This window comes from Diplotaxodon limnothrissa, linkage group LG7 (genome assembly GCF_057381915.1).
Source record: "Diplotaxodon limnothrissa isolate DT_005_m linkage group LG7, D_limnothrissa_male_GT1.1, whole genome shotgun sequence".
In the NCBI taxonomy this organism is placed as follows: domain Eukaryota; kingdom Metazoa; phylum Chordata; class Actinopteri; order Cichliformes; family Cichlidae; genus Diplotaxodon; species Diplotaxodon limnothrissa.
The window spans coordinates 3,882,313-3,898,809 of NC_140602.1; the positions used below are offsets into that span (position 1 = coordinate 3,882,313).

At 42.6% G+C, this 16,497-nt stretch overlaps 1 protein-coding gene across 1 annotated transcript in view; it reads right to left on the reverse strand.

The window, feature by feature from the left end:
• Positions 1-16,497, reverse strand: part of mical3a (microtubule associated monooxygenase, calponin and LIM domain containing 3a) — a 103,469-nt gene that overhangs the window by 29,066 nt on the left and 57,906 nt on the right. Inside the window, exons 3-21 of the mRNA XM_085359013.1 lie at positions 15,932-16,339; positions 15,307-15,514; positions 15,096-15,212; positions 14,874-14,975; positions 14,188-14,343; positions 11,941-12,041; positions 10,506-10,763; positions 9,789-9,904; positions 9,314-9,440; positions 9,090-9,183; positions 8,263-8,410; positions 6,356-6,552; positions 6,069-6,187; positions 5,884-5,940; positions 5,541-5,717; positions 4,621-4,716; positions 4,228-4,311; positions 637-747; positions 102-164 (exon numbers count right to left, since the gene is read on the reverse strand). Coding sequence (XP_085215139.1) covers positions 102-164; positions 637-747; positions 4,228-4,311; positions 4,621-4,716; positions 5,541-5,717; positions 5,884-5,940; positions 6,069-6,187; positions 6,356-6,552; positions 8,263-8,410; positions 9,090-9,183; positions 9,314-9,440; positions 9,789-9,904; positions 10,506-10,763; positions 11,941-12,041; positions 14,188-14,343; positions 14,874-14,975; positions 15,096-15,212; positions 15,307-15,514; positions 15,932-16,210 — 2,610 coding nt within the window. The 5' untranslated portion in view covers positions 16,211-16,339. The remainder of the gene's footprint in view (positions 1-101; positions 165-636; positions 748-4,227; positions 4,312-4,620; positions 4,717-5,540; positions 5,718-5,883; positions 5,941-6,068; positions 6,188-6,355; positions 6,553-8,262; positions 8,411-9,089; positions 9,184-9,313; positions 9,441-9,788; positions 9,905-10,505; positions 10,764-11,940; positions 12,042-14,187; positions 14,344-14,873; positions 14,976-15,095; positions 15,213-15,306; positions 15,515-15,931; positions 16,340-16,497) is intronic.

Sequence of the window (16,497 nt, forward strand, 5' to 3'; positions counted from 1 at the left end):
CTTTAAAACAGCTTATTACAGATACTCGAGCCATAATCTGAGTAACCACTGAAACAGAAGCGGCAGAGGCAAGACGACTATGAATGCAGTCGGTCATTTACCCCGTGTGCCAGAGGCCTCTCATAGTATTCAAGTTCCTCTTCTTCCAGACTTTTACATTCATGCTTGAAGACAGAAATGAGCAGACACACACACAGTGTATTAACACTTCAGTTGGCACCGAGCGCACAGACATGAGCATAAAACACAGTTGCTGACTATCATTTAAAGAACAGCTTGTAATGCAGGAACCCTGACAGTGCTTGACAATAAATCAAAATGAGCCCAGGTCTCCTGAGGCTATATGTTTACAAGCCATCACACCCCAACAACATATACCAGTCAGCATGAAAACAAGCTACTACTCTGATAATAACAGACACCACCCACTCACAAGGGAAGTAAACAAGACTGAAGCCCTCCTGGGGAAACACGGCATTTTGTTTTCATCTATGCTACACACTGCAGAGGCCAAATCAGGGGTTCGGGACACATAATTAGAGCAGGAGAGTAAGGGGATACTAAATGGGTCGGCCATGGATTTGTGGCCGAAGACAGAAAGACACAAACAGACACAGATGGCAGACTGCGTGTCACCTCTGAGTGGAGAGAGAGCGAGGAAGTGGAGGAGGAAGAAGGGAGCAGAATGGTTTTCTTTGGGCAGCTCCGAGAGCCCGAGCTGTACAGCTGGTCTGCGCCACTTCTGGCCTTGAGAGATGAGGGGCAGGAGCAGCAGATGATGATGAAGAAAAAAAATAATAGGTGAGCTATTGCTAAACGTGAATATGGTTGAACTTCAACTTATCACATCTCACACTGCATTGAGATATCATAGTGCTTTACAAAACCTGTAAGAATAAAAAGGTTACATTTGTAGCAGCTTATACATATGACTGAGAAGTAGTTAATAGAATTAGTGTAGTTTCACTTCCTTTTTGTTAGGCTTAGTCACACAACAACCATATCAAAGCCTGGCGCACGCACACACACAATCTGCATAAGGCAAAAAGCCTAAAAACCCCTAAAAAAAAGGAAAGACAGTTGAAATATGCTCCAGTGGTTTTATAATTAACCTCAAAATAAAGTTTAGCATGGAAAAATTCTCCAATATTGACAATTAAAACGTCAAACCGCGTAGCATATAAGAGCGACTTTCTGAGACATTTCCATTCCAAACACTCTCCGTAGAGAAGTACTTGGTATTATCAAGCTTATTTACAGTCTTTCCAATTGACTTTCAACTAATTTACTCAGCAGCTGGGGACTTACTGTGTACTGAGAGGGAATTTTAAAACAGCAGTGAATTAATTCTCTTTAAACAGGAGAATTTGAGGCCTTAAATCAGTGCTTGTGATGTGAATGTGTAATCTAGTGAAGAGACAAGAAAAGGCAACTTCAGCAGGTGTCAGCAAGGGGAAACTGATTCTGGCAGTTAATGGTGCTCTGTCGACCTGAGTTAGGCCAGCCAACTATACTCAGCGGCCACTTTGTTAATGAGAATCAGCTACACATATGGCGACAACCCAAAGCATTTATGCATGTAGACGTGGTCCAGACTACCTGCTGAAGTTCAAAATGAGGATCTGAATGCAGAAGAAAAGGGTTTTGAAAGTGGCATGGGTGTTGGTGCCAGACAGGCTGGTCTGAGTATTTCAGAAACTGCTGATCTACTGGGATTTTCCCTCACAACCATCTCTAAGGTTTACAGAGAACGGGATGGAAAAAGAGGAACCATCCAGTAATCAGCGGGACAGGTGAAAATGCTTTGTCAGAGGAGAACGTCCAGACTGCTTGGTAGGGCAGGGCCATATCGGTATAATGTAAGGCAATGACAAGACTATGAAATATCGCGATAGAATATGGGTAAAACACGCATGCGCAGTGCCTTTGTTTTCATACGCACATGGCGGAAAAAGCTTGGCGGCGACGCAGAATGAGAAGAGCGAAAGTGGATCGTTGAATGAAACGGATGAACTAGAACTGGTTTGTAAAAATGCTGCAACTTCAGTGGTGTGGAACTGGTTTAGCTTTCGTCCGTCAGATATACACCTAATCACATTTTTTGGTAGCGCATGCTAGCGGGCCGTCGTTATTACCGTGTTTTTCGGAAAATACGGCACACTTAAAATCAATCCTTTGATTTTCTGAAAAATGGACCGTGCAGCTTATAATCCGGTGTGCGTTATGTATGAATTCTGGTTGCGTTTACTGACCTCGAATGGATTTTATGTACACGGCGCACGAAAATCTGTCAAAAATGTTGTAGCACGACTTTGCTAAGCTACGAAGCCCCTACTCTTGATGGATTGTCGGAGCATTACAGCTGTCGTAGTCAGGAGCCTCGCGGAGTGATACGTACTGTGCTTCAACATAATGTTACCGTATTGTGTGTGTTTAACCTCTTTTTAAGTTTTGTGGATATTATACATGGTTATGCTGAGGATATGTCGGCCAGTTTCCACTGGAAACGCCTTTTGGTTAAACTGTCAGCGAGGAATTTGCATCCACACTGTTAAATAGTTATATAGCTTTAATGCACATAAAAAACAGCTGCTTGTTTAAGTGAAAATACATTATTAGTGCAAAAAAAACCATCAAAGTTGTGGAGTTGTAAAGTACTTTGTCTCGCGTCAATTATATCGTCAGTTAGATCGTTATCGCAAATTTTCAAATACATATCGTGATAAATATTTTTGCCCTGCCCTACTGCTGGGAGCAGAAACTCAAATACCCAGTGATTACACACAAGGTATGAAGAATGAACCACACACTGAACCTTGGAGCAAATGGGCCAGCACATCGGGTGCTGCTCCTGTCAGCTAGGAACAGGACATTTTGCACTGACTCGCCAAGCTTGGACAATAGAAGAGCAGAAAAATGTTGCCTGGTCTGATGAGTTGTGACATTCAGGTGGTAGGGTCATAATTTGACTTCAACATAATGAAGGCACAGCCTTCTATTAACGGTTCAGGCTGGTGATGGTATATAGACATGGGGGATATTTTTTGGGTCCTTTAGTACCGACTGAACATTGTTTAAAAATGTACCTGAGTATGGTTGCTGACCACGGACACCCTTTATGCCCACAGTGCCCCATATTATCATGCTGGCTCCTTCCAGCATGAACGGAGATCTCAAACTGGCTTCTTGGATATGACAATGAGTTCATAGTCCTTGCATGGCCTCCAGTCACCAGATCTCAATAGATGGGCACCATCGGGATGTGGTGGGACGGGTGTGTCACATCATAGGTGCGAAATCTGCAGCAACTGTGTGACGCTATCGTGTCAACATTGACCAAAATCTCTAAGGAATGTTCCAGCACTGTGTTGAACCTGCCATGAAGAATGAAGGCTAGAGAGAGTCCAGCCAATCACTGACGAGGTGTAAAAAGAAGAACAGTACTAAAAAGGAACAAGCGGAAAGACTGACGTCGTGGGTGTTTTTAACGGTTATATTTTATATGCTATTATTTATAAACATTGGTTTTCATTAATGTTAACTTGCGTATTTATAGAGACACGTTATATTTTTGAAGCACACTTTTTTTAATTGAAAGTAAACTTCACTATTTATTTTAGTACATAAACTGTCTTCTTTATTCATAGTTAGAGTGCAGAGCTGCCTCCATATCCAGCTGCATTTCTCCATCTGTGACACCAAGAATACTAAAAACTTGTCTGTAAAATATTTTTTCTTTACAAATAATTTGCTTTTTATAACAAAAGTCATTCACTCCTTTTCTTTTTTGCAGTTGCACTTGTGCAGGTTAAAGTCTTAGTCACACAGGACGACCGTGTTTCTGTGGCCTTTGTATGCAGTTGTCTCGATGCATGCTCAATCATCCAGGTAAGTAAATCCCAAAAGGTTGATCCTGTTCATCTGGATGTCCAGATGAACAGGATCAACCTTTTGGCCTTTGTATGCAGTTGTGCAGAAATAAACTACCAAACAAAACACAAATATAAATATAGATGTTTTTTAAGAACGTGAAATAACTGGGAAGGTTTTGTTGTGATTAAACAAAAACTTTTTTTGAAACGAAAACAATTTTATTGTAAAACAGTCATGTGATGCTTGGTGAGGCTACAGTCTCTTCCACTTGCTTCTAGACCAAAACACCAATGTATTTAAGAAGGGGAGGCTACATAACTAAATAACTAACCATAGCTAGCTAGCTAACCATACCTGTTCCCCTCTGCTGGGCAATGTCTGACACTTGATCATCTCTTTGTACCGAATGCTCAGCTTCTCCTGCTGCTGTGTGCGTCTCTGAACCAAGACAGGAGAAGCAAGGATGACTGTGACTCTGCTTCTAATTCCAGCTCTCTTGGACACAAACAAACACGCACGCACAAGAAACCGTGCAGCTATCTGACTGGAAAGTTAAACAGTCAAACAGTTTTGCACACAAGCTACTGTGTTAGTTTCTCCAAATCTCACACAACAGATCTCAAGTCTGCCCACTACAAAGTGGGCTCAGGGTCCGACAGCTCAACACAAAGTGGCTTTCCCCACTATGAAACACCACGGGGATATATGGTTAGTCTAGCTGTTAGTCTCTACAGGGCTAATGTTTACCTTTCTCCATGCTGGGACAGGTGCCAGACGCACTGGCTCTTTCACAGGGGGTGGGGAAGGGGGCAAAAGACGGTCCAGATTGGGCAGCGAGTCCCCCTTTGTAGTCAGTTAAAGATGAGTGACAGCGAGCATGGCCAATTAAAGGGCCAGAATAACCATGCAAGGCATCGTGAAATGGTCCATAATGAGGGTGGAAACCAAGGAGAGAGCAACAGAAAGAAGGAAGTGAATCATGTATGAGTGGAGACGCAGCAGTAGGAAAATATGTCTTCAGAAAAGATAAGGAAATGACAAGACAGCATAAGTGCATCATGTGGGGTGAACTCTATATTTATAGAGACAATGCACAGTAAATGTCATGCAGAATGTAAATAAAAGAACGTTTTTAACCTAAAAAAAAAAAAAAAGCATCACTCTTATAAGACTTTTAGGACCTTATCTGCAATCTTCATAGATTTCAGCGGCACACAAACCAGAAGAAGTTTTCCCAAAACAATTACAAAACGTCTCTCTTCTCTCCGCCAGCACTATTGTCTACTGTTTCAAAAGCTCACTTCTCCCTCCCACTGCTCTGTTGGTCATCAGTGGCAAGAAATCCAGACCACTGTGAACCAGTTCACCCAAGCCCTCCGAGCCCAGTCAGCACTGTGAGTCCACCCACATGTCCCAGGAACAATACAGAGCCTGACCAACATAAGCATGCGGGGCTCATTAAAACAGTGACCTACAGGTCATGACATGAAGCATGATATTCACATGTTCATCACAATGCTGATTTAAGAAAACAAACACAGTCAGTGTGCAAATATAACCGCAGCTCCTAGAACATCCAGTAGGCCTCTGCATCTTTTCCCTGTGGCTTCATCCTGATTTCCACCAGCTGTAAAACCACAAAATGAGACGACCAGTTTCTTCCATACCTGTCGTTTGAGTCCTGTAGGCTGAGTGGGAGCATTCTCCTCAAACTTAGCAAGCAGCTGGGTGGCCATGACCTTCACTTTGTTGTTGTTCCCCACAGCAGCAGAATCCATTTTTCTCTCCGACAGGATCGCAGGAACAGATGGCCTGTCGTCACGATTGGTCCTCGATACCTCGTCCTGTGAGAAAGTAGTCGGGGGAGAAAAAACACAACAAAACAGCTAAACTTTTTTGGCAATCACTGCCAGTCTAGTGGGATTAATTAGTTGGTTCTGGTTGGCTAGACTGCTCAAGCACTAATCACAAGATCAACATCTGAGACGCTCTGCTGTCAGAAATACTCACATCTTCAGACTGGCTGGTTTTCCTTCTCTTCCCGTCTAAATCCTTCTCTTTTTTGTCCTGTTGAAGAAAAGTCATGTGCTATTTTCCCCCTCAGCAAAAAAAAAAGTTAAATAAATAAATGATGAAATGCTGATTTTGTTGCTTTAGGAAGAAGTGAGATATACTGGCATGTTTCAGACACTGACCTTGGGGTTTCGTTTTCTGGAGATTGCTATGCTCTGACCCAGCTTGCTAAGGAAAGATATGGGAGACTTTGTGCTCGATATCAACGCAGCCTTCTCTTCTGGACTCAGATTTTGGTTATCTGAACAGATATCCGTGAAATAAGAACATTAACAGAAAATAGCAATTTAAAGTTCTTTCAAGATTATACTTTTTTTTGAGTAAATGACCCTTCTGATCAGAGATCGTCACGATGTCTCTCAAAAGAAAATTACAGAATAAAAACTCCCACTGTAGCACCATCTCTCACCTCCAGGTGGCACTGTGTCCTTAAACATCTCATAGAACTGACTGAGGTACATGACCATAGAGAGTTTGTCTGGCTCCACCACAGAGGACATCTCCTTGCCCGTCATGCATGGTGAGATGCCAAATTCCCTTTCTGCCACGTCAAAAGCTAACTGGTTGTTCTTCTCCTGGTCTCGTTCATCCCGGGAATCAAAGTCACTGAGAACAGAGAAGAGAGACCACAGACAGTGAGAGGCAAGTAGTGATGCCAAGCATCTCAAATGCAAACTAAGGGAATGGGGCTGATAGGTGCTTGAACTACAAACGTATATTACATATCAAAAATATAAGAACTTGATCCTTGTGGTCATATAAATTACACTTGAAAAGGTCCAATTAAACCACGACTAGCGTGTGCTCTTAGAGTTTCATTCAAAAAAAAAAAAAAAGATATTGCAATAATTTATTTTTTAAACCCAAAAACAGGTCACATTTTTGCTGTTCTAAATCAACTGTTGAGTAAAAGTATCTGGTTTTAATGCCACTAAACTGTCCGTTGTTTTCTTGAGCTAGCTGAAAACTGTTGGTGGCAAACAACAATGCAAGAACAGTAAGAGTAAACCAAATCAAAACAATAAGGCTGTGGGCTGTAAAACAAAAATCAATGAGCTTCGCAACATTCGTAAATTGTTCACAGACTTTATAGCAGCTTTAAGAAAAAATGAAATAAAAACTAATAAAAAAATAAAAATGCTGAATGCAGATCTGCTAATACACACACACGAATAAAAGAATCTATCATTCTGGGGAAAAACATCTGATGCTCGGTAAAATAGTGGAGGTCTTTTATTTCCGTCTTCCTAAAGAGGATAAAAAGCTGACCTAAGTGTAAGATCAACAGGAGAAATCTTTACTAGAAAATGGGAAAAACTGACTGCTTTTTATCAGAGAAGTGAGGATGCTGAGGTGCAGGACTTAACCTTATGCACAATCTAGATTGATAACACGTTTAAGTAGAGTTGTATGGACTGATGTGCCCCCAGTGTGCATGTTTGTTTGGTTTAAGAGTATAAATCTATCAAGTATCCCACAGTTAGTGATGAATCAGCAACATTTAAGAGAAAAACTGTCCCGCAGCTTTAGTTGTACTGGAAATAAACCACAAACACTAATGATGAAGCACTCGTGTAAAGCAGGTGGACAGTATTACCGTAAATGTCCTCATTACCGCAGCTGAAGATACCATTAACATGGCACATCAATACATCTCAGCTGCAAACAGCATCCATTTAAATGCATTACAACATCACAACAAGCGCTGAGTGGGACCTCCATTATTTATCTTAACCATCATTTACACAAACACACATGACGGCAGTTTTCCAAAGGTTCCTTCACTCATCCTTCTGGCTCATCAGTAGCAGCAAAGAACAACTGCTACCCTACTTTGTAAAGGTCGGGCAGGAGAAACGCTCTAATAGCTTATAATGTTAATTGCCGTGTAGTCTCCAGAGGATAGCAAACCACATTAGGCATTGTGGATGGAGATTGCGTTATTTATATTGTATGCGAGGGTGAGCAGAGCGTTCATGTATGCTTGTGTGTGGGAGAAGAGAGGGGGAAATGAGGACATCTCAGCCCTAGGAGACCCATGGGGGTATTTTAACTGGTGGCTGTCACCTCATTTACAATGATATACAAGGTCCCAACCAGGCAGTAAACATCATTTGCAACCAGCAAACACATAAACACGGCAGACCAGTCATTCTGAAACGAAGCAGTTTCAGTCCTTTCTTTTAAACCACAATGGGATATACTTGGCAAGGTTTGTACAAGTTCACAAACTGGGGGAGGAAAACAAACAAAAAACCTTTCCATCTATGAAATGTCAATCTCCGCGTTCTAGATGCATTTTCTTTAGATACTCACATAAGATCAGGCCTGTATCTGTGAATTAGGGCACAAAGGGCCAGGCCGCTCTTCCAAGACATGGTGAGGTCTGTCACATTAACATTCCTGTAGCCCTCTGTTTGCCTCTGGCACCAGTTGAGCAGCTTACTGGACCGAGCTATGGATTCTGATGTGTGGGAAAGAAGACAAAATTAAATGCTTGGTGTGAAATCTGCAGGTGGAACAGCATCTGAAGTAAGCAGGGAAGGAAACACAAACTGTTTCTGGGCAGCGTTACATGTCTCTTGCTGAGCAATCTCATAGCCTTGGGTCAGGCAAGGCTGAGCAGCAATGGGGCCCCATCATTCATGCTAGAATCAGTGTTTAAATAAGCCCATGGAGAAATATTACAAACCATGAAATGTAAAGATTTTACTGATGTAAGAAGCAAAGGATGCAAATGGGAGGTTAGGAAAGGATGCAGAACTCACATGAAAACTTTAAACAGCTACAAGAGGCTTTAAATGCTCGATATAGCCATGGAGCTTGAGTGAGTGGATCAATAACCGAGTTAGTATACGCAAAGGAAATATCATGGAGTCTCTCCAAAAGGTTTCATCACTCCAGTATCCACGCCATTCATAAATATACAGAAAGACTCATCAAATTTGTTAAAACTTTTAAAGGTCCCTGAAAAGCAACGCCATGCATTCGGGCTTTGTGTTACCTTGCAACTGCTTGTCAAGCAGGCAGTTGTCTAGAGTGAAAATAGTTCAGTATTACATTTCAGCAACAGTGACGGCAGCAACTCCTACACTGATTAACCAGCCTATGCCATATCATCTACAAGCAGAAAAGACACAAACCATTCCTGGCCAACTTGGGGGTTGATGAGTTGATCACGTTCTCGATTTCGATGCGAACTTCCCTGCACTCCCCCGTGTCAAACAGGTGCCGCACCTGCAACGTCAAGATGATCATTTCTCGCATGAAAAAGCGTATTTGCATAATAGCATCAAACACAACCTGGTTTAAGCTAATAATGAAATCTTAAAAAGAGGCACTGTGGCTTGTTAGTGCTCATACTCACTTGGCTAGGTTTGAGGAAGTTGAGGCTAATGTTGGGGTAACGAGTCGTAGGATCCACACTGTACTGACTGAAGTTCTTACTGACATTTTCTGGTGTGGTCTGAGGCAGAAGGCGGTATATGCTCTCCCTAAAAAACAAAAGCATCCCCATTGGGCGACCTTAACTGAGTGAAATGTAACAAAAAAGCAGCAGTGTAATATGATAATGCAGTAGCAAATCGCGATCACATTGCTCTCAGCGTCACAACAGAACATTACGGGCACATTCCAGTCAGTCCTTACTACAAACTCTTATCCTATTAGTACTAACAGAGGTGGGACTGATGCTTGAAATCTCACATTTCCTAGTAAAGCACTTTGAGATAAAAGGGTGTCCCTGAAGAGAAAGCACATCGAAGAGTGTGGCTGCAGATATGTATGAGCACAAGAACAGAACAGGTCTTGGCGTGCATGCATTAATGTTTCCACGCTCTCACCTCTCAGCCAGCACCTCAAGAGGGGTTTTTCCTTGGGCCCAGCTCTTCACCATCCAGCCCGAGTCCATGGCTGCCAGGAAACCTCGGGCTATGCCAGTCCCCATGGGCCAGAAGGGCTGGAGACAAAGTAAGCACATTCAATACCCAAATATGGTCAAATATGCAAACTATAATAAATATCAGAGATAGAAACGAGCTTTAAATCAACACCTTAATCTTAAGAATTTTAAAACAGTCTCTTGAAAATCTTTAAAGGGGACAAATGCTTTTGATATGTTGCATTACTGCTTATATGAAGTGTGTCCAAAGTTTCAAACAATGAGATCAGCACAATCCGAGTAAGGAAAACGCTCAGATTCAGACAGTACAAAGCTTCGTTTCCAAACAATTATTTCTACTCTTGTGCTTTCCTAAGCAGATTTCTTTATGTCGTAGCCACAATGATGATTGAGTTTCACTGAAATGATCATGTGGCTTCTGCAAACATACCCTGGTACTTTTACCAGGGTATGTTTGCAGAAGCCACACGAGGGGCAGCCAATCGGAACAAAATACACTTTGGGAGTTTTTTTTCAGAGAAGGAAAAACTAAAACAACTACAGACTTACATGAAGGGCCAGTACGACATTTTTACACAGTCAATTTTTCAGTTATTCTAGTGAAGTCCCAACGCAAGAAAAGAAAGAGTCGATCACAAGTCATCGTCATTCCTCTCACCTCTAACAGGCTGTCGCCAACAAGCGCCACTAGCAGCTTGTGCCCATTGCGTTGGCGCACCATGGCGGCATTTTCTGAAGCATACATGCAGGTGAAGTCAAACATTGCTACATCAGGCTGGCCGTAATGGTTGATGGCAAAGTCCAGTGTGGGCAGCTGGTGGTTGGTTGAAAAATCTGCAGCTTCACATGCATAAGACAGCAAGGCAGCCTGGTCTACGTTGGCTCTGGAGAGCAAAAGCTCGGTGTCTGCATAGTCCTGCAGGAGAAGCAGGTGAGATAAGAAGAAGAAAAATTCATAAGAAATAAATAAAAGGAAACGATTTCCCCAATTGTAAGTTAAGATTTAAGATTTTTGAGCTTTAAGAGCTTCATATGCCCGGCCATCTGCTGCAACCCAACCAGTCACAGCAGATGGCCCCGCCCCTCCCTGAGCCTGGTTCTGCCGGAGGTTTCTTCCTGTTAAAAGGGAGTTTTTCCTTCCCACTGTCGCCAACGTCCTTGCTCATAGGGGGTCATATGATTGTTGGGTTTTTCTCTGTATGTATTATAGTAGGGTCTAAGATTGAATTGAATATGATACAATATGAATTATACAACCCCTTTACCACATAGAGCCCAGAGGATTTGCACTGGAATGAAGTCTCTCTAACATGTAGCATCAAATCACTGCACGCTTTGATAGTGACATGTTTTCACAGAGGGCGGTAAGAGATACATTTCTTCCATCTTCAAGCTCTCTGGTCTTCCAGTGGTGGTGCGTGACGGGAAGGGTGGGGCAGTGGAAGATATTAACAGGGGCTGTTTTCTGATTTGTAGTTCTGCCATGAGCTGTGCTGACTAGCCTCTGTCTTCCTCTATCTCTTCAAAATTAAAAAATAAAAATGGCTACACTGAGCTGTTTAATTGCTATAAAAGGAGCTCATCATACTGCACTGTAGTCGTGCTTACATAATCCAAATGCACTCTGTCTTTGGACCTCAGTGTATGCCCAAACGTCATTAACTCCCCATAAAAACAAAGAGCTGCACATCCATGCACAAATCAAAAACAACAACAGCTAAAAAGATCTCTGCTTAAAACTTAATGCAGACATTTATGCATCTATATCCTTTATTAATATCACTACACAAAGACAGACATGCCAAAAGGTCTTTCCGGTTTCCTGTGCAAAGTGGCCATGGAAAGGAAACTCCCGTATTTAGCGAGGACACAAATAAGTAGCAAGTGCTTAAGTTGGCAGTTTGCTCCAGAATACCGTTGGCTTGATTAGACCATTAGGGAAAAAACTGGAGGAATTTACAGAGAGAATAAAAGACTGAAAAACAATGAAAGAGTGTGAAGAAAAAAAGGCAGAAAAGAGAGAGAAGGACTAATTTTGTTGGTTTGAACAAGCATACAGAGACGAGCAAGCGCTGTAGGCTTTAATCACTCACATGTAGAATGACTCCTTTCTCCAGCAGGCTCTGTTTTTTGGCAGTCATCACAAAGTAATGCGTGTCATCCTTGTAATAGACGATATTTTCCAGGTCAATGCCTAAAATGACCAACAGAAAGATGTAGTGTTACATAACAAACACAATCATTTTCCTTTTTAACAGAGCTGACAATCCTGACGTCATTTGAGCACAAGAGCAGCAATTATGCCTTTCAAAGCACATAACCAGAGCCTCGGGGACATTGTCATGTCAGCGGCAAACTGTGGCCGGCTTGGCGTCAAACCTAAGTATTTTAATTGAGTGCGCTGACCAATTTTTAACTATGATCAGAGCACAGATTATTTGTCCAATTACTTTTATTTTTGGCATCAACTGCTTCCTTTTGCTTCTCCAGATCTTGCAGTTACCAGTAACAACAACAACAACAACAAAAGCACATGTTTTATGTTTTATGTAGTACCTGAAATTCTTAAACTGCATCATACAGTGGGGCAAAAAAGTATTTAGTCAGCCACCGATTGTGCAAGTTCCCCCACCTAAAATGATGACAGAGGTCAGTAATTTGCACCAGAGGTACACTTCAACTGTGAGAGACAGAATGTGAAAAAAAAAATCCATGAATCCACATGGTAGGATTTGTAAAGAATTTATTCGTAAATCAGGGTGGAAAATAAGTATTTGGTCAATAACAAAAATACAACTCAATACTTTGTAACATAACCTTTGTTGGCAATAACAGAGGTCAAACGTTTACTATAGGTCTTTACCAGGTTTGCACACACAGTAGCTGGTATTTTGGCCCATTCCTCCATGCAGATCTTCTCGAGAGCAGTGATGTTTTGGGGCTGTCGCCGAGCAACACGGACTTTCAACTCCCGCCACAGATTTTCTATGGGGTTGAGGTCTGGAGACTGGCTAGGCCACTCCAGGACTTTCAAATGCTTCTTACGGAGCCACTCCTTTGTTGCCCGGGCGGTGTGTTTTGGATCATTGTCATGTTGGAAGACCCAGCCTCGTTTCATCTTCAAAGTTCTCACTGATGGAAGGTGGTTTTGGCTCAAAATCTCACGATACATGGCCCCATTCATTCTGTCCTTAACACGGATCAGTCGTCCTGTCCCCTTGGCAGGAAAACAGCCCCATAGCATGATGTTTCCACCCCCATGCTTCACAGTAGGTATGGTGTTCTTGGGATGCAACTCAGTATTCTTCTTCCTCCAAACACGACGAGTTGAGTTTATACCAAAAAGTTCTACTTTGGTTTCATCTGACCACATGACATTCTCCCAATCCTCTGCTGTATCATCCATGTGCTCTCTGGCAAACTTCAGACGGGCCTGGACATGCACTGGCTTCAGCAGCGGAACACGTCTGGCACTGCGGGATTTGATTCCCTGCCGTTGTAGTGTGTTACTGATGGTGACCTTTGTTACTTTGGTCCCAGCTCTCTGCAGGTCATTCACCAGGTCCCCCCGTGTGGTTCTGGGATCTTTGCTCACCGTTCTCATGATCATTTTGACCCCACGGGATGAGATCTTGCGTGGAGCCCCAGATCGAGGGAGATTATCAGTGGTCTTGTATGTCTTCCATTTTCTGATGATTGCTCCCACAGTTGATTTTTTCACACCAAGCTGCTTGCCTATTGTAGATTCACTCTTCCCAGTCTGGTGCAGGTCTACAATACTTTTCCTGGTGTCCTTCGAAAGCTCTTTGGTCTTGGCCATGGCGGAGTTTGGAGTCTGACTGTTTGAGGCTGTGGACAGGTGTCTTTTATACAGATGAGTTCAAACAGGTGCCATTCATACAGGTAACGAGTGGGGGACAGAAAAGCGTCTTACAGAAGACGTTACAGGTCTGTGAGAGCCAGAGATTTTCCTTGTTTGAGGCAAGGCAAGTTTATTTGTATAGCACAATTCAACAACAAGGCGATTCAAAGTGCTTTACAGAGACATTAGAAACAAGAACAAATAAAAAGCATGATTTAAAATTGAGGTGACCAAATACTTATTTTCCACCCTGATTTACCAATAAATTCTTTACAAATCCTACCATGTGAATTCATGGATTTTTTTTTCACATTCTGTCTCTCACAGTTGAAGTGTACCTCTGGTGCAAATTACTGACCTCTGTCATCATTTTAAGTGGGGGAACTTGCACAATCGGTGGCTGACTAAATACTTTTTTGCCCCACTGTAACTGTTACACAGACAAAAAGTAATGGAGGAGAATGGAGCCATGACAGACCGGTTGCTTCTCTGAGGTCTTGAAAGAACTTCTGATTGAAGATGAAGGCCACGCCGCTGATCTCTTCAACTTTTGCCTCTGCCGTTGTGTTCCTGTTAATGAAGTTAGCAGTGATGGCGATGGCGAGCTTTCCCCGGAACTCCTTGCGCCGAAACCCTACAGAAAAGCACGGATGATTGAGGAAGGCCTCAAGGTTAGAAACCAGTAACTGTTCACTCCGTTAGTGAAGTAAAAGAACATAAATTAGAAATGTTAAAAATCACGCTACTTTTAAGCGCATACAATACATAGAATATCTAGAAGCATCTACAATTTCATGACATCGTCTGTCCTGCAGACCGCCTTCTCCAAAACAGTCGAATTAGAGGAGAAACACTCCTGTGCAAAGCTCCACTGAGGTCTCCATGTGTGCGTCCCAACACTCATAGGAAACAGACCTAGTTCAACAGTTCCTATTAACTGTGCTTGGAGAGCAAATACTGTCTGAAGTTGAACGCAGAAGCTAAGATGTACACAAATGCTCATTCGGCCATGAGGAGCAGAGCGAGGTCAGGTACCCAACCACAGCTGCACACGAAGTGAGATCATAATCATTCTAACTGGCCTCCAACTCAACAAACAGTGCCGCTTCATTTAGTCAAATGCATTACTGATGCATTATTCCCAGTCTGCGCATGCAAACTCGCCTGGTAACGTGTTTCTCCTTCCATCTGCTCCAATGATGACATCAAACTCCAGCTCGCTGACGGGGTGTGTCCTAGGGTGGATCTCAGCTCTCCAGCCAATTCCTAAGAAAACACAGAATGTGTAATCGGACAGAAATGCATTAACAGAGTCGACACTCATAGGCTCTGACAGATAGTTTCATGCACTTTTGGACACATTTGGCAGCTGCTCCATTTACTAACTTTCACTTTCCTGATCTTCAGGAGGCTCAATAAGGCTTTTAAACTCTACGTTCACGTGGATCTCGATGCCCAGCAGGAGTGCCATTTTGAGAAGCATGAGCTGAAGCTGCCGAATACCTAGAACACACACAGAGAAAGAATATGTAAAATAACTTTGATATATTTTGTATTAGTACCAGTAGAAGAGCTCAAGAGAATCATGTCTACTCACTGATATGATCGATAGCACCAGCACAGAACTTCCCATAGAACTTTTTGGCCCCGAGACCCCTGAGATCCTGGATGGTGAAGGGCCAGAGGTGCAGCACATTGTTTCTAGAAAAGGCATCTCTCTTCTCCAGAATCACAACTTTGGCCCCCAGGAAAGCGAGCTCGATGGCTGTACGCAAGCCACATGGCCCCGCACCAATGATCAGACACTAAACAGAAAATGACACAGAAGTTTCAGACAGGTTTTAAGGAAGCAAGTCGAATCTATTCTTAACTTGCTTTCTTGCTCGACTCATAATCCACCTATTCAAGCTTCAGTGTGTAAAACCCCACACTAGCATCTAACACTCAACTTAATAAAACGGTCTAGCCTATAGCTGTTTAATAGGCTTTACCATTATAAGATACATCTATCTTCTACTATAATTATGAGCAACTCCCTAACTACAAAGCCCAAAGTGAAGACATCTTCAGCCTAGTGGAAGAAAAATAAAGATATCAACATACTGAGGATCATATTGTTCAGTCTGTTAGATGTGAATGGGAACAGGAGCCCAAGCTAACCACAAAATCCAGCTTTAAAACAAAACAACAACAACAACGATTTTCAAATTATGCTGCCTTACCTTTGTGTTGGCACAGGCACGGCCCTTCTTGTACTCCTTGTGGCTGGCCCTCTTGTCTAGCTTGGCCCAGAGGGCCTTGGCCTTCCAGTAGTTGAGTTTGGACTTGAGTTTGTGATAGAAGATCCTGTGATCACTGGGCTTTACTTCCAGGTGGTCACATAGCTCCTGGAAGGCCTTGAGAATGCCCTTACATGTGGTCGCCTGGACAAAGTTGTCAAACAGGACATGGGACTGATTCACCCCATCTCCTCCAGCCGCACCGGCACCTCCATCTCCCATGGTCCAGACTAACTCCCGGGCTGTGAGGTCCCCTCACCCCCAGAAAGGGGCTTCTGGGTCCAGCCTCAGCTCTGGAAAAACCCTCTCTCTGCTAGAGAGCTTTAACTCCCAGCCTCAGGAATCTTCATTCTGTAAAAGAGAAAGAGCGACAAATTAAAAAGTATTAAAAAAATAAATTAAAAAAAAAACATACATATTGTTACAAATGTAACAAAACTGGAAAAGAAAACATGAAAGATTATAGTTTTCTCACATGTGTGAAATGGAGAATTTTACAATGATGATTT